This window comes from Quercus robur, chromosome 2 (genome assembly GCF_932294415.1).
Source record: "Quercus robur chromosome 2, dhQueRobu3.1, whole genome shotgun sequence".
NCBI classification, from domain to species: Eukaryota; Viridiplantae; Streptophyta; class Magnoliopsida; order Fagales; family Fagaceae; genus Quercus; species Quercus robur.
In genome coordinates, this window is record NC_065535.1 from 79784124 (window position 1) to 79811558 (window position 27435).

At 34.0% G+C, this 27435-nt stretch overlaps 2 protein-coding genes and 1 long non-coding RNA gene across 3 annotated transcripts; 1 reads left to right on the plus strand and 2 right to left on the minus strand.

Moving 5' to 3' along the window:
- The first annotated feature begins 3574 nt into the window (after positions 1–3574).
- On the plus strand, positions 3575–6651 carry LOC126715215 (uncharacterized). The gene is made up of 3 exons (XR_007651825.1): positions 3575–4293; positions 6378–6492; positions 6608–6651. It is a non-coding gene; the product is annotated as an uncharacterized LOC126715215 (long non-coding RNA).
- A 5310-nt stretch (positions 6652–11961) lies between these two features.
- LOC126715217 (F-box/FBD/LRR-repeat protein At4g26340-like) lies at positions 11962–25983 on the minus strand. Its single transcript, XM_050415726.1, has 3 exons — positions 24728–25983; positions 23426–24629; positions 11962–11990 (listed from the first exon to the last, which is right to left on the minus strand). Exons 1-2 carry the CDS (start codon positions 25841–25843, stop codon positions 24147–24149), a joined length of 1599 nt encoding a protein of 532 aa, XP_050271683.1. The 5' UTR covers positions 25844–25983; the 3' UTR covers positions 11962–11990; positions 23426–24146.
- On the minus strand, positions 12280–14194 carry LOC126715219 (F-box/LRR-repeat protein At4g14103-like). The gene is made up of 2 exons (XM_050415728.1): positions 13015–14194; positions 12280–12883 (listed from the first exon to the last, which is right to left on the minus strand). Exons 1-2 carry the CDS (start codon positions 13327–13329, stop codon positions 12575–12577), a joined length of 624 nt encoding a protein of 207 aa, XP_050271685.1. The 5' UTR covers positions 13330–14194; the 3' UTR covers positions 12280–12574.
- Positions 25984–27435: the final 1452 nt, after the last annotated feature.

Sequence of the window (27435 nt, forward strand, 5' to 3'; positions counted from 1 at the left end):
GTTTTATTGTTTTCTAAAACAAGTTGTAGGAATTTCCTTCTCAACAAAAAAAAAAAAAAAAAAAAAAAGGTTTGTATGAGTTTATTTATTTATTTTTTTAATATGGTGTGATTACGTATTATTGCTTGTCTTTTGGTATTAATGTATTATGTTGTTACATTGAAACTTTGTATAAATTACTGAGAGTCTGGGACAAGCACGCCTTTTAAAGCTGATTTAAAAAAAAAAAAAAAGAAAAAAGAAAAAAAGAAAAAAAGTAACCCAGTTGCTATTGTAAATAACATGGCAATCCGGATTGGGCGTATTACTAGGCATAAGATAAAAGTTGTCCATGTAATTACTTAGCATTCAGTTTAGCTATGTGTTTGATACAGTGACTTTTGGGCTCAAATATTTTATCTATTGGAAAGACGCATGCTTGATACTATGGTTCAGAATGTAAATTATTATTTTTTTTTTCATTTAACATTAGATTGCTAAGAATTTTGTTATTTGTTGCCTAGTTTCAAAACAAAGTGGAAAAGTAGCATCTCGAGTTCCGGGTAGAAATTGAGTTTTTAATACACGAGATCCTGAGCTACAAACATCTAACGTGGACTTTTATCCACGTGGAGCCACGTTGAAATCGAGTATCTAATACTCTATTTGTGATCATATTTCAAGCACAAAACACAGACTCAACTTTTATACTTCTCACTCTCACTCTCCTTCACACCCAAACATACAAACCCCAAACCCTCACTCTACAGGAGACAAGCGCATCTCATCAGCAACAGAAAACCCATCAGAGACAAGCGCATCTCATCAGCAGCAGAAAACTCTCGTCTCCTCTCATTGGCGACCTCTCACTCAAAACCTCATTCAGCTCTTTCACTATCTTGCACTGAGGTCAGTAGTAAAATACAGCCACTCTCCTTCTATATTTACTCACAAACATTTGGCAGTTCTCCTATCTTTTATCACTACTCCCATTTATTCATTATCAAACCACATCAATCCACTAGGAATTTTGTTTTTCCCTCATTTCCACATAACCCCAAACTAGATACATAAAACACAGATTCTTATTCCGGTAGAAATTGAGTCTTGCAGACTTGAGATTAGTGGCATTTCCCGAAGAAAATCAAGTCTTAAAGACTCGATTTTGCTTTGTAGAACTCAAGTCTTTAAGACTGAATATCTATGTGGCATAATAGTGTCCAACTCAGCAAGTAGGAAGCGAATTTTTAAGTCTCGAGTTTTATATGGAACTTGAGTTTTTAAAACTCGAGATGCTGGTTTGCAATTATCTTTCTAACACATGTTAACTTATTATATTCTATCTCCGTTCATAATGGCATCTGATTAGGAAAGCATTTCCTCCAAATTTCTCCTTTATTACAAAGGAGTTCGCTTTTCTTTAACAGTGTTTTATGGAAGTCAGGAAATTTTCCTCATGCACAGCGAGTTATTGTAAAAGTAAAACATGTTTGAATTCAATGCTTTGGTTAGACCTTTATCATATAGAACATTGAATCTTGTGTTTATACAAAGCTATTCATCTGCGTCATATTTATAGAACCTTTCTTGACACATATGGAACATTTTAATAGTGACTAAACTAAACTTCAAGTCCAAAATTCTTTGTTTTAGAAGGCAATTATATATCAAATTGCATGCTACTTCACCTAATTGATATGTTTTTGGAGATTTAGTATCATAAGCTGTAACCTATCCCTTTTTTCTTAGGTTTTTTATTTTTTTATTTTTTTTATAAATTTTTTAATTTATATAATATGAAATCTATTTCAACTTTGATATTCTTGGTGCTAAGCTAATCTATATATATCTAAAAGCTGAAGTGTAGTGTTTATTATTGTTGTACTCCTATTGAGTTACATCATCAATCTATTTTCAATATTTTCTCTCTCCTTTTTATTTTATTTTTCTCTTTATTAGTTTTCTATTTTATAATTATACATTCTCCAACATTTACTTACTTTTACCTTTTTATCTCCCAACTACTCTAGAGCTTAACCTTACAATTTTTCCATCCCTTTATCTTCCTTTTATTTTGACTCTTCTTCTCCCTTTTCTTTACTATAAAAATTTGTTATTTTCTCTTCCTTTCAATCCATATTTTGCTCACACAAAAAGGTAAATACTCTCTCTCTCTCTCTCTCTCTCTCTCTCTCTCTCTCTATATATATATATATATTCTTTCTTTTGGTGGATGTTTAATTCTTTAGATTGATAAATTTTTATGTTTAACTCTAATTTAGGTTGATATGATTTGGATATATTTAATATTTTATCTTTTTAATTTTATTTTCTTTGTTTGTTAAATGTTATTCTATGAAATTATAGAATAATATTCTATTACATTGCATGACTTGGATAATTTGGTATTTACAACTATACATTTTCTTTTGAATATTCTTTTGCTCATCTTCTTTTATATAATTTTGTTATTAGGATAATTCTCTCTCTCTCTCCCTCTCTCTCTCTCTCTCTCTCTCTCTCTCTATTATTAATTCTTTGGTGGTGTGTTTTTTGAGTTATTTATCACATGCACTCTCTATCCCTCTTATAGTTTTGATTTGAGTTAATTTTTAGATATTTTAGAAGTGAAATGATTATGTATTTGAATGTCTCTATAAATTATTTGAGTAATATCAATTGTAAATTTGTGATGAGGTTTGGTTATCATGATAATATTCTTAAGAGAATGAGAAATTCAAATAATTAATTTTGAACTTAAAAATTTTAGTTGAAGAAAAAAAAACATAACACACTATACAAAAGTTTGAATAATATACATCACTTGAAAAAAGAATAGTTTTTCTATCTTTTATCTCAATAATATCAATCAAATGCACCTAAGTTTTTTTCAAAAAAAAAAAAAAAAAAACTCAAAATAATAGAATGATATATTTGTAGAGAAAGGGAGATGAAAGATAATTTCAAAAATAAATTATATATTATACCACATTACAAAATAGTTGTATATTCCCACACGTAGCGTAGGTTTGTGACTAGTGTTATATTAATTGTAGGTCAATGCACAATTATCATGATCGGTAGATTTTCATTTCACACAGATGTCCTAGCACTGTTTGTGACTAGTGTTTGGATACCGCTTATTTTGTTGAAAACTGAAAACAATAAAAAAAAGGCGTAAAACCCATTTTCGTTCCTACATTTTCACGTGATTCCCACTTTGGTCCCTAACTTTTTTTTTTCACCACTTTTAGTCCCTAAAATAAAAAAAGCGATCTCGTTTTTGTCCCTACCGTCAGTGCCCTAACAGCAAAGTCCTAGGTGGCAGATGGAACACCCTATTAATTGACGTGGCGCTAATGTGGCACTGATGTGGCAATTAAAATATTATTAAAAAATATTATTTGGCATTTTTATATGCCACATCAGCATTTTAATTTTTTTATAAAAAAGCCATGTCAGAAAATTTAAACCAAAAAAGAAAATAAATTAAAAAACAAAACTTAAATTAAAAACACAAACCCAAACAGATCTAACACAAACCCAGAAATAAAGAAAATTAAAAACAAACATTAAAACCTAAATAAAATATATAAAACCGAATTTTCATTTTCTTATCTCTATCTCCCTCTCGGGTCAAACTCCTCTCTCTCCCTCTTGGCTTTCTCTTATTTCTTTTTCTCTTTAAGTTCAAGTTGCAGTTTTTGGGATATGGCTTTGATCTGGGTTTAGAGAAAGAGAGGCTGAGATGTGGTGGTTTGGATTGGGTAGAGAGAGAGGGGCTGAGATTGGCGGTGGTTTGGATTTGGGTTTAGAGAGAGGGGCTAAGAATGGCGGTGATTTGGAGTAGATCAAGGGGAAGGAACCTTTGAACCGGCCCTTTCGCTTTTCGAGTTTTTCCTCGACCAACGCCGAGTAGAGCAAGGGGCGTTTTCTATGGGTATCCGACCCGATCTTCATCAACAATGCGCAGAGGAAGGACTAACGGAAAGTTGCCTATTTGGGTTTGAGAATATTGGGGGTTTTGGTTTGTTTTTCCTGTGGGTATCTGACTCGATATTCATCAACAATTCATTTTCTCTCTCACACAATTCAACCGGTCTGGATTTTTTGTGTTTGTTTCCCAAGAAAATTTACTGGTTTGAAGGTTAAGGTTTACTTTGTTGATCAGTTTGGTTGTTGGGTTTATTGGTTTTCTGGGTTTGGTTGTTTTGCTAGAGATTTGGGTTTGATTCTTTGTTGGAGATTGATTTTGCAGGAGATCTGGGTTTAAGAGTTGTAGCTGCAACTGTAATTGCAACCTCACCCATCTAGGTTTGAAACATTTTGCGGGGGATCAATTTTTCTTTGCTTTGCTATGTGTATTTGCAAGTTTGTTTACTAAGAAAATGAAAGAAAAGAAAAAAGAAATCTTAAATATTTTAATTTTTTGGGCAAGAAACATGTTTGGGGAAGAACATGAAGAATGAACAATCATGTTCTTCCGAAAAACTAATGAAATTTTTTATATATATTTTGTAGGGACACGTCGAGCAACCTAAGCCCAAGGTGTATGGGATCTTGGATCAGTGAGCCCAGTACAATAAATTTGTAGAGAGTGGGTCAAAGAGCTAGGTTTTAGTGCATGGATAACAGTTAATATGGTGTTCATGACAATCAAACAGAGATGAACTGAGTTTACCAAAGAAAGTTTGTTCTTGGCCCAATCCGAGGAGTTTTGTTCTAGTAAATATTGAATGAGAATGGTTCCAGGAGTTCTTGAGATTGCTACAGTGCTTTCTCTTCTCCCTTTCTCCTTTATCTCTAGGGTCTCTACTCTTATTTATACTACCTATTTTCCTTCATCTCTACCCTACACATGGATAGATGATGGTTTCTCCCGATACTTGTCCCATCAGCCCCCTCTAGAAGTCTTCTGGGGTGGTTGTAAGGCTGCCATAATACTGTGTAGTGGTCACTTCTTCATTAATGCGACCAAGGAGCTAGCTGGGGTGCATTCAATGCGGTGACAGCAGCTTTTCCCAAGATATTTTGGGATTCTTCTCTGTCTTTTGTTCCTACAAGACTTATCCATATTTCTAGAATTTCATGGATCGCACCTCTAGATGGCAGGCATCATTTACGGACCTCGGCCTTGACTAGCCGAGGACAAATTCATCCTCGGCACAAACTCCTAGGCCATTATATTCAATATTGTCTTCCTTATCCACTAGCATGGGTTTCCTTGACTATACTTACCCATCCTCGGACGGCCCCTTATCCTCGGCTAGAACCCTTGGTCCAAAGCCCAATTGTATGATCTGGGCCCATGACCCCACATATTTTATTTAGGTTTTAATGTTTGTTTTTAATTTTCTTTATTTTTGGGTTTGTGTTAGATCTGTCTGGGTTTGTGTTTTTAATTTAAGTTTTGTTTTTTAATTTATTTTCTTTTTTGGTTTAAATTTTCTGACATGGCTTTTTATAAAAAATTAAAATGCTGACGTGGCATATAAAAATGCCAAATAATATTTTTTTAATAATATTTTAATTGCCACATCAGTGCCACATCAGCGCCACGTCAGTTAATAGGGTGTCCCGTCTGCCACCTAAGACTTTACCGTTAAGGCACTGACGGTAAGGACAAAAATGAGATCGCTTTTTTGATTTTAGGGACTAAAAGCGGTGAAAAAAAAAAGTTAGGGACCAAAGTAAGAATCGTGTGAAAATGTAGAGACGAAAATGAGTTTTACGCCTAAACAAAAATAAAAAAGTTATTGTTCACGCTTAATGGAGGGAAGCGCTAGCTATCCAAACGCTATCTATTCTACTTTTTCTATAATGGACCTTTGTCAACCCTGTCCCCATCCCAGGGAAGCGCCCAGTAGCAACCTGGCAATCTTACCAAGTGGAAAATATAAGAAAATGGTTGAAATACTTATTGCTCATGTAACCTCAGCAATATTGTTGTTTTACAGCTGAATCCAGTCTCCAATAAGCACACGTCTCCTCACTTATCCCTCCCTCAACCGGTTCTCCTTTATTATTGGTTTTATCATTCCATAGTTGTTAGTACGCACCCCAAAAAAATGAAGAGAACCACAATAGAATTTCGTTTTAGTCTTGTTGACCATCTCTACTCGATAAAAATTGCTGTTCCTAATCCTAATGTATGCAATCAAACGTTCCTTCTACTAATGCTAGTAGCCAGTAGTTTTTCATTTCACGTGAAGTTCTAAAAGACAATAGATTTCACCAAATATTTTACACAACCTTATTGTTTTGTTAATCTTTATGTTGTTTCATCCACATTCAATTTTATACCACAATTGAATAAAATATGGTTCATGATGCTAGAATTCCTGTTGCTCTGTAGAATATGATTGGTTCTGACTTTGCCTATTCTGGCTTTAATGCAGGGTCCTAACCATTTTGAAATTGATCTGGACATTCTTCGATTCAGCTACATAAGGAAGGGACTTGAAGCCTTCCAATAACGTCTATAAAATGAAATACTTGGGTTTAACAATCCAGGTAACTCATAAATCTCGTTACATAGACAAGCATTCTGGGTTATAATTGTTTGTTGTCCATTAACCACAAAAAGAACTGGATTCATGATTTGACAACCACATTTATGTCAAAACAGGAAGAACTGCCAGAGCAAGTACTGTGCTATTGGAGAACGAACAAGATCTTACTGTGCTATTGGAGAATGAACAAGATTGATTTGTTGATCATGGTCAAATAACGACACTTGTGACCTTGGATGAAGATTGATATGGATGGTGAGATGAGGGGTGCCATGTAAAAGATATGGAACTCGACACCTTTCTGTACACATTGAACTCCCTGCTAATTGCCATATGTAGAAGTAAAGAAAATACAAAATAACTTATAAATGTTCTGTTCTTTTGTATTCAATAAAAAATCTTGACGACATCAAGATGCTTGTACAACCATACGTGTGTTATATGTGGCGAAACTGACCTTGGGCCTTAGTTTGTCTTGGTTACATCTATGAAAATTTATAACCTGTTTTTTCATTTCTCACCTCAAAAAGGATACAATTAAATTTTATCAATCAAATACCCAGGGAGATAAAAGGAAGAAGAAAAAGCTCAAGGAGAAAAAGAATATACGATATCAGGGGAAAAAAAAAATCCCAAATTGAAAACATGCTTACTAGAAACTAGCATAGTTGAAGGAGATGGAAATTACAAATTAGATCTTCAAGCGCATTTTGATCCTGAAGCCTAGGAATAAACTCCAACATAGCAAAGACAGGATTTGAAATACTCAAACAAGGACCTAATCACATATGCATATGGCCTCAACATAAGATATTAAATCAAAGCAGGTGACGTGCAACATCTAGGAGGAAGGAACCAAATGCCACACCACCCAAAATGTATCATTGAGTATCTTGAAATGATTCGTGAACAAGTTCCCATATTATTTGAAGAAACATAATCAACAACAAAGATTATACTTCCAGACACAAGTGAACCAATATCTATCCAAAAATTTAAAGACAGAGCACTGAGTTTCCAGACACAAGTAAACTAATTCACTAACAAGGTTAAACTTGTGAACAAAAAATAACAATAGGAGCCATCAGGAGAATCATCCTCAAAAGCCAATAAAAGTTGCTCCACCTTTCACACCATAAGAAACAAAAATTTTACAATCGAAGAGAAGCATAAGCCATGGGCTTGGGAAGCTAAAAATTGGAAATCTTAAAGAAGTTGAGTCCATAATGTGACAGCTAGACTCACTTCCGCATGAACAACCTTAGTCAAATGCAATTTTACAAATTTGAGAGCTCTTTGGGAACTCCCTTAATCTCTTCAAATCATGATGCTTCTCCTTTGTGCCTAGATGACTGTCAACAACGATAGTCAATGTCTTTAACACACTTGCTGCCTTCAAGATTTGTTTAACAAGTTTAGCTCTTCATTAAGCCCCCGAAATCCTTCATAATGACAGGTGGTAAAGTATGGTGATTTATATTCAAGAAGATGCAATGCCTCCACCAAGTAACCTATAGGTGTATAATAATTACAGTGTTTAAATTCAAAGGAAAGTATTTGTAGCTTTGGAGCCTGACAAAGCAAGAGTTGTACCACATGCCATGTATACCGCTTAGGCAAATGCAAACTGTACAACTTCAAGGAAGACAAATTATGAAACATTGGAACATCATCATTAGAAGCATGGTAGAGGATCTACACAACAACATAACAATCACAAGTTTCACAAAGTTAGAACTCACAACAATATTATTAAGTAGTAGTATTTAACAATTTAATTAATGATAGTGAGTTAGAATGATAAAAAACAAAACGTGCCCTTACCTCTGCTGTTTCTATGCTCAATTCCATGGATATAGCATTATAGAGCTATCCCATGAAGTCCCATATCCTCTTTGCATAATCTTTAGCAGTCAATACTTGATGTTTCTCAACTTGAAGGAACGATTTAACCAAGTTGGGGAGGCTTTCCAACACAAAACTCTCGTCCAATACACCTTTGAAATGAAAGTACTCGAGAGCGGGGGTGTTTATTAGGAGTTTGTACCACGAATGTTTATGGTGAATCTTTTCAGGGTAGGTACGAGTACAATGATATTGAATTTACCTGCATTCTTGTTCGTACGTTTGAAAACATCACGATACACAGTGAGGGTCAAATCTTGGAGGACAGGGCAGGCAGCGAGGAGTGTGGGGAGAGTCGTTGTTTGCATATCTAACCCATTTAAGTAGCAGAATCCTAAGACTTGGGAACCTAAAAGCAGACGCAGGAGGATTGAGAAGAAGCTTATGACCATCCAATTTGAGAACCACTAATGTTGAACAAAAGAAGAGACTAGGAGGCAACTCCATAGGTTGGCCATGAGAAAATATGTGGACATCGAGTTCTTGCTGGCGGCCATGCAGAATGGCATGTTGGACCCATTTGTGGACGTAGAATGGTTCACACTTTCTGCACCAATTGATGCGCAACTTGAGTAAGGGAATGGCTTTACTGGTGTGAAGAGTGAAGATGTTGGACACTGTATCCACAAAGCTAAAAGTTTTTTCATTGTTAAAAAGTTGTCTGTGGTCCAAATCAAGGATAGGTACGAGAGTCCAGAGACTCCTCTACCTGCTGGATAGAATGGTTGTGGCAATAGCGTCTCGGGTTGGGACTAAAGAGAGTACGTGGGTGAGGAGACAGTCTGGTAGACTGCTGATTATGTCAGAATCAGAAGGAGGAGAAGAAGATAGGAAACTTCTCTCTGCTCTTTCAATTATTCTCACCCTCCTTTTCATTTCCCCTTCTTCCGATTCTGTTTCTATCCTCATCTGTCTCTCCCTTTCCCCTTCCTTCTCTATCGTTTCTCTCCTTTGCTCCTTCATATGCTTTCAATCGATTCTGTTTCCTCGTTTTTCATAATGATAAAGTAACCAAAAAAAAAAAAAAAAAAAAAAAAAAAAAAGCTAGTTTGTATTGGACAAAGTTTAGCTACAATTAGTTGTAACTTAAAGTTACAATCTTACTTAATAAAATAAGCATCACTATATATTTTGAAAATTTAACCACTGAATTGCATGTTCTTTACAATCTTAATATATATATCAAATTTTGTGTCAATCAGATATTATTTATTATATGATTTATAAGTTTATATTTTATACATAATTTTAAACTATAAAAACTTGCAATTTAAAAAATTTATTGATAATATAACTATTGATCTTCAATTTTCTAGAAATTTTGCAAGCATGGAGCATATAAGAAGAAGATGTAATCCAATGGTGGATTTGTCAAAATTCACTTCTAATAAATTTAAAAAATTTATTGATGATATAACTGTTGATCTTCAATTTTCTAGAAATTTTGCAGTATGGAGTATATAAGAAGAAGATGTAATCTAATGAAGAATTTGTCAAAATTCACCTTTAATAAAAAGATATTGAGTATATGTTTGGATTCAGTTGATTGCGTTTGTGCGTTTCACGTTTGACGTTTCCTCTTTTTTTTTTTTTTTTTTTTTTTTTGATACACGCTTTTTAGGAGACAGAGCACTTTTCAGCGGATCTCGTGCAGGACCCGCAAGTACTTTATTCAAAAAAAAAAAAATTAAAAATGGGTCCTACAGCACTATTCACATATTTAAAATTTATTTTGGTACAGTATTTTCAATTTTCAGCAAAATAAGCTATATCCAAACGGACCTTGAGTAAGGTTGTAGCCTTAAGTTACAACCAATTTTATAGCTAAACTTTGTCCATATGTATTAATGTAAACTTAAAAAAACCTAATCTAATTTATGTTCTTATGTTTTGAGAATCATGGTACACATATTTCCATGAGAGCTGATAGATTAATTTTAACAAAAAAAAAAAAAAAAAAATCTCATTTGTATTAATAGTCTCGTCTCAGCAAGAATACAAAAGATTTTATTGATTGGATATTTGGGGAAGAAAAAGAAATCAGCAAGCACATTCTACTCAGGAGAAAAAATAATAAATTGAAAACATGCTAACTAAAAACTAGCAAAATTATATTGAAGGAGATGGTAGATAAAAATTAAATCTTAAAGCATTTTGCCCCTGAAGCATAGGAATAAATTCCAATATAGCAAAGACAGAAAATGAAATGCACAAACATGGACCTAATTACATATTCATATGGCCTCACCACAAGATATTAAATCAAAGTAGGTGACATGCAATATTCAAGAGGAATGAAGTAATTGTCACATCATCTGAATCGTATAATTGAGAAAGATGAAATGATTCGTGAAGAAGTTCCACATATCATTTGAAGAAACATAATCTACAACAAAGACATGAATAAGCGAACTAAGACATGAATAAGGTAAAAACTGAAAACAAGATCATAATAGAAGCCATCAGTAAAAGCATCCTCAAAAACCCACAAAATATGCTCCACCTTTGACACCACTTTTAACATCAAAGGGAAGCATATGCCATGGGCTTAGAAAGCTAATTTTTCCCACCAAATCACTCAAACTGAAACCAATTAAAGAAATAAAGATTGAAATATTGACAAAAGAATCCCCCTCTACCACCCTCAACAACCCTCAGAGCAAAATTGAGTCTGCACCATGACAATTTTACAAGCAAGAAATTTCATTATGGTGGATTAGCTTTAGTAACTCTCTGGTTTTTCAGTGCTTAAAACCCAGTCTTCTGAGCAAGTACATTCAGTTACAATTTTACTTAATTCTGTATTGCAGAGCGGATCCACCTTCTTGGTGTCACCCCATAGACTTTACTTTGAAATTTCTCAGGCCACAACTGCCAAAATTGTAGAGTAAACATGAATGACATGGGCTTATTTTATAATTCTGTAGACACCAACTGAATAGCCACACCCCCTTTTTTTTGTGCAGAATCATTAAACTTTATTTCATTGTGAGGAAAAGAAAGTGGGAAAAAAAATACTATAAGCTATCAACATATTTACCTTAAAAAATGCACTAAATTCACCATGTATATCAGCAACACCATTTAATGTGTGATCATTAACCACACATTACACAGAGATTAGCCATACAATCCCTCTTTAGATATTCTGGTACTGGTTCTAGCAAAATTATTTTCGTTTTCTTATTAGATTTATCTTCTTCAACAGCAGGTTCAAGTTAATTCTTCTGAATTTTCAAGTTCATCACCAGCAACAACAAGGCTTTCCATTGGTTTTACAAGTAAATCTGCAAAGGCAATAGGCAAATCAACATTTTCTAATACTCTCATACCATCATTTTCTAGAAATCTGCTGTACCATAATCCAATACATCACTAAGCTAGAATATATAAAATGATTCAAGAAGTTCTCCATACCACTCAAAGAAACATAATCTGCAACACAGATTGAAATGATAAAATTAAGAGAGAAGCTAGGGACCAAGTCTCTAGACACAAGAGAACTAATACATGAATGGGGTAAAAACTGTAAACAAGATAACAATAGAAGCCATCAGTAGAAGCATCTTCAAAAACCCAAAAAATTTGCTCCACCTTTGACACCACTTTTACAATCAAAGAGAAGCATATGCGATGGGATTAGGAAGCTAATTCCTCCCACTAAATATCGCTCAAGCTGAAACCAACTAAAGAAATAAAGATTGATATCTTAACAAAACAAGCTCCCTCTACCACCTTTAACAACCCTCAGAGCAAAATTGAGTCTGCACCATGACGGCTGGACTCACTTCTATAAGCTGCACGGGGCCTCCATGTTACATAACATGTTTGTGGATATAGCAAGCACTATATATTTATGCTTTTTTTCCTTTTTCAAAAGAAAGATACAAGTACAGAGAATTTAAACATTAAACAAATATTCTAATCTTGAATCCATTGAAGTTTCAAATGAAAGATGCAAAGACCAATGGTCATTCCCATAAAGCTATTGCTTCTCACAAATTAAGAAAGAAAACTTAAAAATCAGCTTGTCCTTCGTCAAATTCAAATTGACAAGTAGGATACCTCCTTTGAAGCTTTCTTAATTTCTTGCGAGCACAAAGCTTAATCTCTGAGTCTAGAGGACTTTCAAAAGTGATTTTCATTGTCTTTAATATACATGCTTCCTTCAAGACTTGTCAAACAAGTTCCATCTCAACCTCATGCCCTGAAAATCCTTTATAATAACAGGCGGTAAGATGTGATGACAAACAATCAGGAACATAAAGCCACTTCCCCAAGCAATATTCCAAGCGATTGTCAGGTGAGGAATCATTATAGACATTTAGTGTCAATTCAAAGACAAGTGTTTGTAGCTTTGGAGCCTGACAAAGCAAGAGTTGTACTGCGGGCCACATATAAGAACAAGTCTTAATACAACCACCAATCGTCAAGGAAGTCAAATTATTAAACACGGGAAGATCATCTATAGAACCATAGCAGAGGATCTGCATGACCACATAAAAATCACAAGTTGCACAAAGTCACAACCCACTCACAACGATATTATTAAGTAGCATTGAGCAATTTAATTAATGATAAAGAGAGCTAGAGCACGAAAAACGTAACATGTCCTTACCTCCGCGGTTTCTATGCTGAATTCCATGGATTCAACGTTATAAAGTGATCCCATGAAATCCCATATCCTCTTTGCATAATCTCGAGTACTCACATCATTTTCTATCTCCTCAAATTCAAGACCTGATTTAACCAAGTTGGGGAGGTTTTCCACCGTAACGTCCTTGGCCAAAAGACCACTGAAATAAAACTGCTCAAGAGCCGGGGTGTTTAATTGGAGTATGTAATAGTGGAGGAATGTGTAGCACCAATCATCGAGAAACCAATATAAATATAATTTTTTCAGCGTAGGTATGAGGACAAAGATTTTGAGCATGCCTGTATTTGCTTCCAAACAACAGAAATTTGAATCAGACACTGTGAGGTTCAACTCTTGGAGGAGCGGGCAGGCAGCAAGGAGAGTGGGGAGAGAGTCGCAGTTTTCATATGTAATTACCGGAGAGCTGGGAAACTGGAATCAGAAGGAGGATTGAGATGAATGAAACCTTCCAATTTGAGAACCACTAATGTTGTTGAAAAGAAGAGACCAGGATGCAACTTCAAATGTGGATTAGGATCACTATATATGCAGAGATGGAGCTCTTGGAGCACGCGGCCATGCAGAACGGTGTGTTGGATCAATGTGTCGACATAGGATGAGTCGCAATCGGAGGTCCAATGGAGGTGAAACTTGCGTAAGGGAATGGCGGCGTTACGAAGAGTCCAGATGCTGGACACTGTATCTAGAAAGTTTAAATTTCTAGAAATTCTGAACTGGTCCAAGTCAAGAACTGGGACGAGTGTCCAGAGAGTCCTCCACCTGCTCGATAAAATGCTTGTGAGGACGGCGTCTCGGGTTGGGAGAAAGGAGAGGATGTGGGTGAGGAGACAGTCAGTAGACTGCTGATAAAGTCAATTCTCTGCCTCCTTTTTGCTCTCACGTTTCTCTGCTGCTGCTGCTGCCTCCTCAGAAGATCTCTCTTTTCAGCTCTCTCTGCTCTCTCAATTCTCTGCCTCTCTCTCCTCTCCTCTTCTTCCTTCGACTCCATGTCTCTCCTCTTCTTCTGCCGCTTCATGCTACCACCTCCAATCTGCTTCCGATTCCGATTCAAACCCCCTTTATTGTTATTACTCAGTGAGCTGGTGAGACTGTGTTTCTTTCAATTTTGGGGATTTGCCAATTTGGTTAAATTAATACAACAAACAAACAAACAAGGAAATGCGAAGCTGAGCAATGGCATTAAAAAATAAAAATAAAAAACGACGTATATATATTTTTTTAATATCTGTTATTTTCAAACTGTAATGTGTGTATATATATATATATATATATATATATATATATTTTTTTTTTTTTTAAATTTATGTAAATCTTATTTTATTTTATCTTTTTATGTAAAAGCTTCTTTATTAGTTATTATTAGGCGTAAATGGTTTTTTCGTCTCTACATTTTAGGATCATTTCTATTTTAGTCTCGTCATTTCTATTGTATCATTTTTAGTCCTAATCCAATTAACGCTTGTTATTTTAGTTCTTTCTGTCACTCAACTAATAGAAAAAGTTGATGTGGCAAACAGAGTGCATTGTTGACACAGTAAATGTTGACATGACGAATAAAATAATAATAAAAAATTATTTATTATTTAATAAACGCCAAGTTAGCATAAAATAATAATAATAAAAGATTTTTTTCATTTTTTTTTTCTAAATTCTTTTAAAATAAAATAAGATAATTAAAATAAAAAAAATTATTTCTTTCATTATTTTTTTCTGAAGAACATGTTCATGCTCCTTGGGTTCATCCCCAGAAATTTTCTTGAGAAGCAAACACACAAAGAAACCCAAAAAATTTAGCTCAAAAAAGAAATCATAAGCTCAAAAAAGAAATTCAGTCCTCATTTTCAATCCCAGCAAAATCATTGTAAAGGGGTGGGCTGTGCTAGTGGTGTTGGGCTGCTTCCTGCTGCATTAGGCCCAAGTTTTCTGGATAAAGGAGTTGGAATCGGTCCAGCTGCAACTTAATTTGGTCCGGCTTGTGCGCAAACTATGCTTGGTTTACCAGGAACGTGCTTGCGGCAAGTAGAGTTGTTTCAAACAAGTTGTGGCAGATAGACATAATAATAATAAAAACAAAATATCTTGCTACTTAGTAGAAAATGACCAAATGATCCCCAAACACAATCACAATAATAATAATCACTTTTACAGAAAGAAAAAGAACAGAACAAAGGAGAACAAATAGTAATATGTATGGGTTAATCAGAAAATGGAGAAATCAACTTAAATCTAGTTCGCAGGACCAAAACCAGAGAGGAAAGAACGTTCCCTCTCAACACAATTAACCTCTCAGGAAAAGTTTTATCGCGGAGATCAACTACCCTGAAGGAAACTAACCTAAATGGTTGATGCACAGAGGCCCCTTTTTGGTTTTAACAGAGAGCAGGATTTCATGAGGGAGATAGAGAATCAATCTACCAGTGCATGACTGCCGTTCTAATTCTCACTTTGTTTTCTTTCTTTCCCTCCCACTCATTTCTTTTCTATTTTTTGGTCTATCTTTTCGAATTCCTATTTCTTAGTTATGGTTCCCCTTGTTGCTCTGTTTTTTGTTCACGGCAAGGTTCTCTTTTTATAGTGCCTGCCGTGACCGGATTTTACTGTTTTAGCCCTTAACCTCTTTTATCTGGTTTGGGTGTACTGGCCGACCACCACTAGTTTGTCTATGTGCCACCCCCTCATCACTAAACAAAGAAGGGTATTTTGTTTATTTGTCTGCCGTGGCACCCTTTCCTGCTACGGTCTGGGTTCTTTCTCTCTTCTTATCCCTCATGGCATACACCTAGTGGTTCCAACTCAGCTTGCTTCTTTTGGGTAGTAAGTCATCCTAGCAGGACACTTCCCCAAAAGAACCTGAGCCGGAACCTCAAAAATAGATTTTTCCCCTCTCCCCACCACTAAATCATACCCTCTGAATCTCTGACCCACGACCTCACCATACCCTGTATTGGCTGGGTACAGGCTAGTGGTGCCTGGGCCTTAAACAAATCATTGCTGTTGGTGACCTCTTTACCATTCACATATTCTATGATGTCACCTCGAATGCTGGCATGACGATCGGCTTTTCATAGGCCTTGCTGCATAGAGATTGATCAACAGTCACTGAATGAAAGCAGAAAACCATCAAACTTAAAGAAGCTGAAGTCAGCAAAAGGATGATCAAAACAAAGCATCTTGCCTAATAACCAAGAAACTAATTTCAATGATATTCATAACTCTCAAAGAAAAATGAGCATGACACTTAGCAGGCAGGAAATTCATTTCAAGAAAGCGTACATACCGCTTTAGCAGCTAGCCCATCCACAGCAACATCTATTACAAGCAGCTAATCTGATTCACCCAACAACTGAACAAATGACAACGTAATCCGATTCACATACCCGCACGTTGCGCGTGATAATTTTTTTAGAATGGTCTCATTAAATATTTTATTAATACTATAATTTTAGCTATTAACCATTGTTCTTTCTTTAGTTTTTAAGTTAATAAAAACCTTAAATATACATTTTTTTTACCTTTATACACACATACAGTGAATCTTTACACATATTTTTAAGAAAACTCTATATATTCCACTTTTTTAGATGCGTAAAATTATAGACTACTACTCCATAATGATAGTGGCTAATTAATTATATATATATTTTTTAGTGATCTCATTTGTAGTGCCTTTTACCATTATTATATATTTACTAACTGATGAATTGCATAACAAAGATGATAAATGAGAGGTAGCATTCACTACAAGAAAAAATGTTTATTGTAACGAAAAAAACCATTACAATAACATTAGAGTCATTGCAATAGTTGATACAAGATGTTGCGATAAAATTTGAGGTAATAGGTTTATGCAATAAAAATTTTTGTTGCAATAAACTCCAAATATTTTAATAATAACTTTGATGCAATGATATAAATATATATATATATATATATATATATTCGTAATAAAAAATTTACTATTTCGAATATCTTGTAAGTATAGGCTATTACTTCACGAAACTTGTTGTAATAGAACAAAATAAGTCGGATTAAATTACTGCAATGATATCTTCATTGTAATAGATAATTAATTCATTTTATCACTACGATTGACTATGAAATAATTGATACAAAGTTATTGCAACGATATATTCATTGTAGTTACATGTTTGTCATTGCAATAAATTGTAAAAAAATTAATATCAAATTATTACAATGCTAACTTCGATGCAATAGCTATTAATTCAAAATTTTCATTGCAATAGATTGCAAAAACAATTGATATCAATTTATTGTAACGATTCTTTCATTTTAAGTTATTGCAATAATTTTTCCTAATATATTAAAGTTTCTGTTGTAGCTAAAAATTATAAGTTATTGCAACTTATTATTGTTGATGCAATAATTTAACACTTTTAAGTTACTATTGCAACCATTTTAACTTGTAGATGCGATATTTTGTCTAAAACTACTATATAAATATTTTGTTGTATTTACGCTTGATGTAGTAGACATTTTTTGTTGTAGTGATTGTTCATTATATTTTCGAAAGTAATAGTGTATGAAAATTATATATATATATATATATATATATTATAAATCAAAAAATGGATTTTTAAATTTTCTAACTTTATTTCTTATGTAATTTCTACTACTATCAAAGAACATCTCTTTTTTAGTTATGATTTATTTGGTTTCCATAGTTAGAGTTTGATTAGTTTTAAATTTAAATTTAGTACTATGATTGTATTTAATTTTTTAAGTGAATTTAACGATTTATGTTACTACACTGTAAAGTTTTTAATGTTCTCCACATGGTAATCTCTTTTTTACTTTTTACTTCTCCTTACAACCTCTTTGTTTTCCAATCAACGATTACTAATTGACGTTTGGTTTTTTTTCTTCTTCTTTATCTATACTTTATTACTTTGTATTGATTTTTTTTCTATACCATCTCTCTCTTTCCTTTGGCAACCTATCGTTTTCCAAAATTTGACGATGATTCTATGACATTAAATATGCATTATTAGTTTTTTTTTTTTTTTTTTTTTAATTTAGTGTTTCTAACTTGATTTGTTTTGTATTTCATTCTTCCTTTGATGCATTGGGTGTGAGAATGAGTGTTTCCCTAGCATTACTCCACTTAATGTGGACAATTTTATTTATTTAATTTAAGCAAAATATTATATTTAAAATTTTTTAAAATAAAAAAGGAGTGGAAATATAAATAATTTAATGATATATATGGGGGATGTGGCTGAATTTAAATGTTAAATAAAATTATATGAAAAAAAATAAAAATAAAAAACATAACAATAAACACTTACTTATCCAAACAATTCTATGTAATATAATAATAGTACATTCTTATATACCATTTTTAATTATTTATAATGCAATATGATAATATTTAACAATCAAAGTAATAAATAAAAAATAAAAAGTTTAAACACAAAACTAAATCCCATCAACCAAACTAGAGTTCTAAAGAATACAAAACCTTATCAAGCTAAAATAGAGGTGCAAGAAAATAAAAATAAAAATCTACCAAAAAATTGAGGGAGAAAGAGTGGGAAATAACCACTTTTTTGTGAGAGAAAATTATGTAAAGAATGGAAGAGTGAATGAAAAATTTATACTAAGAGGATGATAATAAAAAGAAACAAAATAAAGAAAGATAAAAGGAAAGAGGAAGAGTGATATCAAGGTAGAATGTTTGGAGAAATGAAAAAGTAAAGAGAAGGAGAAAGGTTGGAGAAAGTATAAATGTTAAAAAAAATGAGTACAATTTGATGAGCACAATTTTCTTTTATTTGAATTTAAGTAAAATATTACATTTTTTATTTTTTAAAACAAAAGGAGAGAGAAAATATAAATAATTTAATGATAAGAAGGATGTGGTTGAATTTCAATATTGATTAAAATAAAAGAGAAGAAAAAAAATAAGAAAAATTTAAAAATATAGCAATAAACACTAAATTATCCAAATTATGCTATGTAATGGAATACTATTTTATTTTTATCTACTATCTTTAATTTTTTATAGTGTAATTGGATAAAATTTAACAATTAAAGAGCAAAATAATAATAATAACAACTTAAAACACAAAACTAAATCATATGAACCTAAATTAGAGTTCTTAAAAATACAAAAATTTATCAACCTAAAGCGGAGATGCAATAAAGAATAAAAATCCACCAAAACATTGAGAGAGAGAGAGAGAGAGAACTTTTTTGTGAGAGAAAACTATGCAAAGAATAGAAAATAGTAACAAATTTATAGTAAGAGGGAAGGGATAAGAATAGACAAATAAAGGAAGATGAAGGGAAAGATGAATAGCAATATTAAAGTAAAAGGTAATGGGGAGATGAAAATGTAAGGGAAGAAGAAAGATTGAAAAAAAAATGTAAATATTTAAAAAATAAGTGAAAGTAAAAAAAATTATAGGAAAATTGGAAATAAAAAAGAAATATATATAGATGTTAAAACCGACAAAGATGAATATGTAAAGTCAATAATCTATTTATATATATATATATATATATTTGTAAAAAAATTGAAAAAAATAAATAATAATAATTATGTGGCGAATGACGTGACGATGAGGTGGCACAACAGGAGTTCAACAGTAATAAATGTCACGCTTCAGCTTTTAGTAATATATATAGATAAAAAAATTATAGGAAAATTGGAAATAAAAAAGAAATATATATATATAGATGTTAAAACCGGCAAAGATGAATATGTAAAATCAATAATCTATATATATATATATATATATTTGTAAAAAAATAGAAAAAAAATAATAAATAATAATTATGTGGCGAATGACGTGACGATGAGGTGACGCAACAGGAACTTAACAGTAATAAATGCCACGCTTCAGCTTTTAGTAATTAGATATAGATTATGTTAGTACATTACAGAAATAGGAAGTTTGAAACAAATAGATTCAGATCTTTTAGAGTTCTTAGAGTACTCTCCCAAATAGAGTTCTTTTAATCTTGACCTCTCATTTAAAATCCAATGATTCAGATTATACCGTGTCATTCATTCGTAAACAAGACCTTAAAAATAGATTCCACATCAGTTATTAAAATAGACATGTCACATTTTGAATTTATTTTTAGTTAAAAAAAAATTTAAAATTCAACTCCGAATCCTAATCTCACTGCCGTGCCAACACCCAAAGGCACCAAACTGATCTCCGACGAGATCTCAGCACCACAATGAATAGAGAACTTGGTGGCAATGTTCAACGCCAAAAAAATAGTTGCTTTGGTAGAACCATTTTTAACATAACTCTCTGCAAATTATATTTATCCGATTGTCCCATTTTTCAACTAGTAGACTTGCTCTTTATGCGTAATGGCCTGGGATAGTCTTTGTACCAATTTTTTTCTAAGTTAGTTTCTGTACCCAATTGAAATCATTATTAAATCATTTTGAGGGCGTTTGGATTCAACTTAATCCTACGTCTACGTTTTGCAACACGTTTTCAACACGTTTTCAGTGTAGGTACGAGTACTCGAGAGCTGGGGTGTTTATTCGGAGTTTGTACCACGAATAACTTGACAACGTTGTGTTTATGGTGAATTTTTTCAGGGTAGGTACGAGTACAATGATATTGAATTTACCTGCATTCTTGTTTGTACGTTTGAAAACATCACGACACACAGTGAGGGTCAAATCTTGGAGGACAGGACAGGCAGCGAGGAGTGTGGGGAGAGAGTCGTTGTTTGCATAGCTAACCCATTTAAGTAGCAGAATCCTAAGACTTGGGAACCTAAAAGCAGACGCAGGAGGATTGAGAAGAAGCTTATGACCATCCAATTTGAGAACCACTAATGTTGAACAAAAGAAGAGACTAGGAGGCAACTCCATAGGTTGGCCATGAGAAAACATGTGGACATCGAGTTCTTGCAGGCGGCCATGCAGAGTGGCATGTTCGACCCATTTGTGGACGTAGAATGGTTCACACTTTCTGCACCAATTGATGCGCGACTTGAGTATGGGAATTGCTTTACCGGTATGAAGAGTGAAGATGTTGGACACTGTATCCACAAAGCTAAAAGTTTTTTCATTGTCAAAAATTTGTCTGTGGTCCAAATCAAGGATAGGTACGAGAGTCCAGAGACGACTCCACCTGCTGGATTGGACTCTCCACCTGCTGGATAGAATGGTTGTGGCGATAGCGTCTCGGCTTGGGTGTAATTAGAGTATGTGGGTGAGGAGACAGTCTGGTAGACTGCTGATTATGTCAATATCAGAAGGAGAAGGAGAAGATAGGAAACTTCTCTCTGCTCTTTCAATTATTCTCACCATCCTTTTTCTTTCCTCTTTCTCCGTTTCTGTTTCTCTCCTCATATGTCTCACCCTCTCCCCTTCTCTATCGTTTCTTCCTTTGCTCCTCCATATGCTTTCAATCTAGGTCTGAACCATGATTCAATGTGCGTTTGCTTCGTGGAGTTTATGCTTATTTGAGGAGGTAAATCTATTTTTTTTTTAAGATAAAAACAATAAGTGTTTGTTCTTATCAATTTATTAGGATAAACTAATTACAATAAATACTGTTCATATCAACTTCTTCTTCTTCTTTTAGCCTACGTTTGTATTTTTTTTTTTTTTGGGGGGGGGGGGGGGGGGGGTGGGGAAGATAAACATGCATCCTACACAGCTATTCTATCTTTTCCATAATGATAAAGTAACCCAAAAAAGAAAGCTAATATGTATTAACGTAAACTAAAAAAAACCTAATCTAATTTATGTGCTTATGGAATACAAAAGATTTTATTGATTGGATATTTGGGGAGGAAAAAAAGAAGAAAAAAAAGAAGAAGAAGCTCCTGGAGAACAAGAAATCAGCAAGCACATTCTATATCAGGAGAAGAAATAATAAATTGAAAACATGCTAACTAAAAACTCGCAAAATTATATTGAAGGAGATGGTAGATACAAATTAAATCTTAAAGCATTTTGCCCCTGAAGCATAGGAATAAATTCCAATATAGCAAAGACAAAATGAAATGCACAAACATGGACCTAATTATATATTCATATGGCCTCACCACAAGATATTAAATCAAAGCAGGAGACATGCAATATTCAAGAGGAATGAAGTAATTGCCACATCATCTAAATCGTATAATTGAGAATGTTGAAATGATTCATGAGAAAGTTCCCCATATCATTTGAAGAAACATAATCTACAACAAAGATTGTAGTAATAAAATGTATGGAGAAGCCAGAGCACCAAGTCTCCAGACATAAGTGAACTAAGACATGAATAAGGTAAAAACTGAAAACAAGATAACAATAGAAGCCATCAGTAAAAGCATCCTCAAAAGTCACAAAATATGCTCCACCTTTGACACCACTTTTACAATCAAAGAGAAGCATATGCCGTGGGCTTAGAAAGCTAATTTTTCCCACCAAATCACTCAAACTAAAACCAATTAAAGAAATAAAGATTGAAATATTAACAAAAGAATCCCCCTCTACCACCCTCAATAACCCTCAGAGCAAGTTTTTCAGTGCTTAAAAACCCAGTCTTCTGAGCAAGTACATTCAGTTACAATTTTACTTAATTCTGGATTGCAAAGCGGGTCCACCTTCTTGGTGTCACCCCATAGGCTTTACTTTGAAATTTCTCAGGCCACAACTGCCAAAATTGTAGAGTAAACATGAATGACATGAGCATATTTTATAATTCTGTAGACACCAACTGAATAGCCACACCCCCTTTTTTTTTGTGCAGAATCTTTAAACTTTATTTCATTGTGAGAAGAAGAAAGTGGAACAAAATACTATGAAGTTTAAAGAAGAAAGTGCACTAAATTCACCATGTATATCAGCAACACCATTTAATGTGTGATCAATGATTATTGACCGCCCACTACACAGAGATTAGCCATACAATCCCTCTTTAGGAATTCTGGTACTGGTTCTACCAAAATTGTTTTTGTTTTCTAAGTGCCTTTCTTATTAGATTTATCTTCTTCATCAGCAGGTTCAAGTTAATTATTCTGAATTTTCAAGTTCATCACTAGCAACAACAAGGCTTTCCATTGGTTTAACAAGTAAATCTGCAAAGGCAATAGGCAAATCAACATTTTCTAATACTCTCATACCATCATTTTCTAGAAATCTGCTGTACCATAATCCAATACATCACTAAGCTAGAAAATATGAAATGATTCAAGAAGTTCTCCATACCACTCAAAGAAAAATAATCTGCAACAAAAATTGAAGTGATAAAATTAACAGAGAAGCCAGGGACCAAGTCTCTAGACACAAGTGAACTAATACATGAACGGGGTAAAAACTATAAACAAGATAACAATAGAAGCCATCAGTAGAAGCATCTTCAAAAGCCCAAAAAATTTGCTCCACCTTTGACACCACTTTTACAATCAAAGAGAAGCATATGCGATGGGATTAGGAAGCTAATTCTTCCCACTAAATATCGCTCAAGCTGAAACTAACTAAAGAAATAAAGATTGATATCTTAACAAAACAAGCTCCCTCTACCACCTTTAACAACCATCAGAGCAAAATTGAGTCTGCACCATGATGGCTGGACTTACTTCTATAAGCTGCACGGGGCCTCCATATTACATAACATGTTTGTGGATATAGCAAGCACTATATATTTATGCTTTTTTTTCCTTTTTCAAAAGAAAGATACGAGTACAGAGAATTTAAACATTAAAAAAATATTCTAATCTTGAATCCATTGAAGTTTCAAATGAAAGATGCAAAGACCAATGGTCATTCCCATAAAGCTATTGCTTCTCACAGATTAAGAAAGAGAACTTAAAAATCAACTTGTCCTTCGTCAAATTCAAATTGACAAGTAGGATACCTCCTTTGAAGCTTTCTTAATTTCTTGCGAGCACAAAGCTTTATCTCTGAGTCTCGAGGACTTTCAAAAGTGATTTTCATTGTCTTTAATTTATTTGCTTGCTTCCAGACTTGTTGAACAAGTTCCATCTCAACTTCATGCCCTGAAAATCCTTTATAATAACAGGTGGTAAGATGTGATGACAAACAATCAGGAACATAAAGTCGCTTCTCCAAGCGATATTCCAAGCGATTCTCAGGTGTGTAACCATCATAGACTCATCATATACAAATCAAGATGTCCTTCGTCAAATTCAATTTGACAAGTACGAGAGCTCCTTCGAAAATTCATTAATTTCTTGTGAATACAATGCTTCGCCTTTGAACCTAGATTACTTTCAACAATGATTTTCATTGTCTTTAATACTTTTGCTTCCTTCAAGACATATCTAACAAGTTCCATCTCAATCCCATGCCCTGAAAAGCCTTCATAGTAAAAGGTTGTAAGGTGTGATGACAGACATTCAGGAACATAAAATTCCTCCTTCAAGTGGTAGTGACGTTTGAAATCAGAATGGTAAGATTGATCCTCGAGTGTCAATTTAAGGGCAAGTATTTGTAGCTTTGGAGCCTGACAAAGCATGAGTTGTACTACATCCCATGCACACCAATCAGGACGATGTTCACCATAAAACATCAAGGAAGACAAATTATGAAACATGGGAATACCATACTTATAAGGATTGCAGAAGATCTGCACAGCAACATAACAATCACAAGTTTTCACCAAGTATCTAGCAATTTAATTAATGATAGAGGTTTAGAACATGTTAAATTGTAACGTGCCATTACCTCTGCGTCTTCTATACTCAATTTCAAGGATTGAACGTTAAGGAGTGGTCTTGAGAAGTCGAAAACCCTCTTTGCATAATCTACAGAATTTGAATCATCATCATCAAGTTCAATGACTGCTTCAACTAGGTTGGGGAGGTTTTCCAACACAACATCCTCACCCAAACCACCTTCGAAACGAAACCACTCAAGAGCCGGGGTGTTTATCTGGAGTTTGTAAAGCCAACAGTCATCAGCAGACCATTGTACATACAATGTTTTCAGCGTGGGTATCAGTACAATGACATTGACCTTGCCTGCACTCTCACCCAAACCATAAAAATTGGAAGTTTCCACTGAGAGGCTCAAATCTTGTAGGACAGGGCAGGCGGCGAGGAGTGTGGAGATAGAGTTATGCTTTGCATATCGAACACCTCCAATTACAAGAATCCTTAGACTTGGGAAAGTTGAAGCAGAAGCAGAAGCAGGAGGAGGATTGAGAAGAATGTCACCTGTCAATCTGAGGGAGACTAATGTTGAACTAAAGAAGAGAGTGGTAGGCATCTCCAAAGGTGGATTAGGACCATTAATAAATATGTAGAGATTGAGCTCTTGCAGGCTGCCACGTAGAAGGGTATCTTGGACCCATGTTTCGACAAGAAATGAGTCACAATTGGAAGTCCAATGAAGGCGCAACTTGCTTAAGGGAATGGCATTGCGAAGAGTCCAGATGTTGGACGCTGCATCCAGAAAGCTGAAATTTGAGTTTGTCGTTGTTGGGCCTGGGTACTCTGTGTCTGATTGACTAAAAAGCGTGCGCTGGTCCAAGTCGAGAACTGGGACGAGTTTCCAAAGAGACCTCCACCTGCTCGATAAAATGCTTGTGGCGACTGAGGCTCGTGTTGGGAGAAAGGAGAGGATATGGATGAGGAGACAGTCCGGTAGACTGCTAATTACGTCTTTGTAGTCATCAGCAGAAGAAGAAGAGAGGGAATTGGATGAAGTCCCACCGCAACCGCAAGGCCTCGCCCTCAGAACACCTCTTCTTTCTGCCCTCTCTGCTCTCTCTATTCTCTGCCTCTCTGATCTCCTCTCCTCTTCTTCTTCCTCCATGGATTCTCTCCTCTGGCCCTTCATGCTAGCTTCCGATTCCGGTTCTTATTTACTGTGTCTGTGTGAAGGGTTTGTTTCAATTTTGGGGATTTGGTAGCTAAAGGGTTAATCTTGGATTCATACAACACAACAACAACAACAACGAATGTCAGTCAATGAGTTATGAAACGAGACAGACAGACAAACATTTATTAATTGTTTCCCAAAAAAAAAAAAACATTTATTAATTAATTAGGCAAATGGCATACAAGAAACGACGTCGTTAGTACGTATTATAATATTATCTCTTATTTTCAAACTATATTTTTTTTTTTAATTTAAAAAAAAAAAAAAAACTATACTAAACAGACATGCACTTATAACTCATCTTTTGATCTGAAGATGCCTCATCAACATTCTGCTGAGCATTCTATCAACTTCTTGATTTTTAATGTATTAGTTTTTTTTTTTTTTTTTTACCCTGCAGGTATGTATTTGACTTCTTTTTTTAATTAAATTAATGGGATTTGTGTATAGGTTGCCTTTTGTTTAAGTTGTTTTTCTTAACTCTGATCTAATTTATGTGTTTATGGTTAAGAATTATATATCTTCCATGAGAACTGATAGGTTAATTTTAACAAATTTTTTTTAACTCCTTTGTATCAATGGTCTCATCTTAGCAAGAATGCAAAAAGATTTTATTGATCGAATATTTGGGGAGGAAAAAAGAAGAAGAAGAAGCTCCTGGAGAACAAGAAATCAGCAAGCACATTCTATATCAGGAGAAAAAATAATAAAATGAAAACATGCTAACTAAAAACTAGCAAAATTGAAGGAGATGGTAGATACAAATTAAATCTTAAAGCATTTTGCCCCTGAAGCATAGGAATCAACTCCAAAATAGTAAATATAGAAAATGAAATGCACAAACATGGACCTAATTACATATGCATATGGCCTCACCACGAGATATTAAAACTTCGTTTGGATAGGAATGTTTGCATCAGCATCTGGAGTAAAGTCATGTTTTTTTTTTTTTTTTTAAATCAGCGTGTTATGCACTGTTCACTGGCCATGTACAGTGTATTGAAGCCAATGAACAGTGCTAAATAGTAATAAACAGTAAAAAAATTATTTTTTTTATCGTTTTCAGTTTTCAGCAAAATAAGCCGTATCCAAACACACACTAAATCAAAGCAGGTAACATGCAATATTCAAGAGGAATGAAGTAATTGCCACATTATCTGAATCGTATAATTGAGAGTGCTGAATGATTCGTGAAGAAGTTCCCCGTATCATTTGAAGAAACATAATCTACAACAAAGATTGTAGTTATAAAATGTATAGAGAAGCCGGAGCACCAAGTCTCCATTCATAAGTGAACTAAGACATGAATAAGGTAAAAACTGTAAACAAGATAACAATAGAAGCCATCAGTGAAAGCATTCCACCTTTGAAAGCTAATTTTTCCCACCAAATCACTCAAACTGAAACCATTTAAAGAAATGGAGATTGAAATATTAACAAAAGAATCCCCTTTTTACCACCTTCAACAACCCTCAGAGCAAAATTGATTCGGCACCATGACAATACAAGCAAGAAATTTTGTTATGGTGGATTAGCTTTTGTAACTCTGC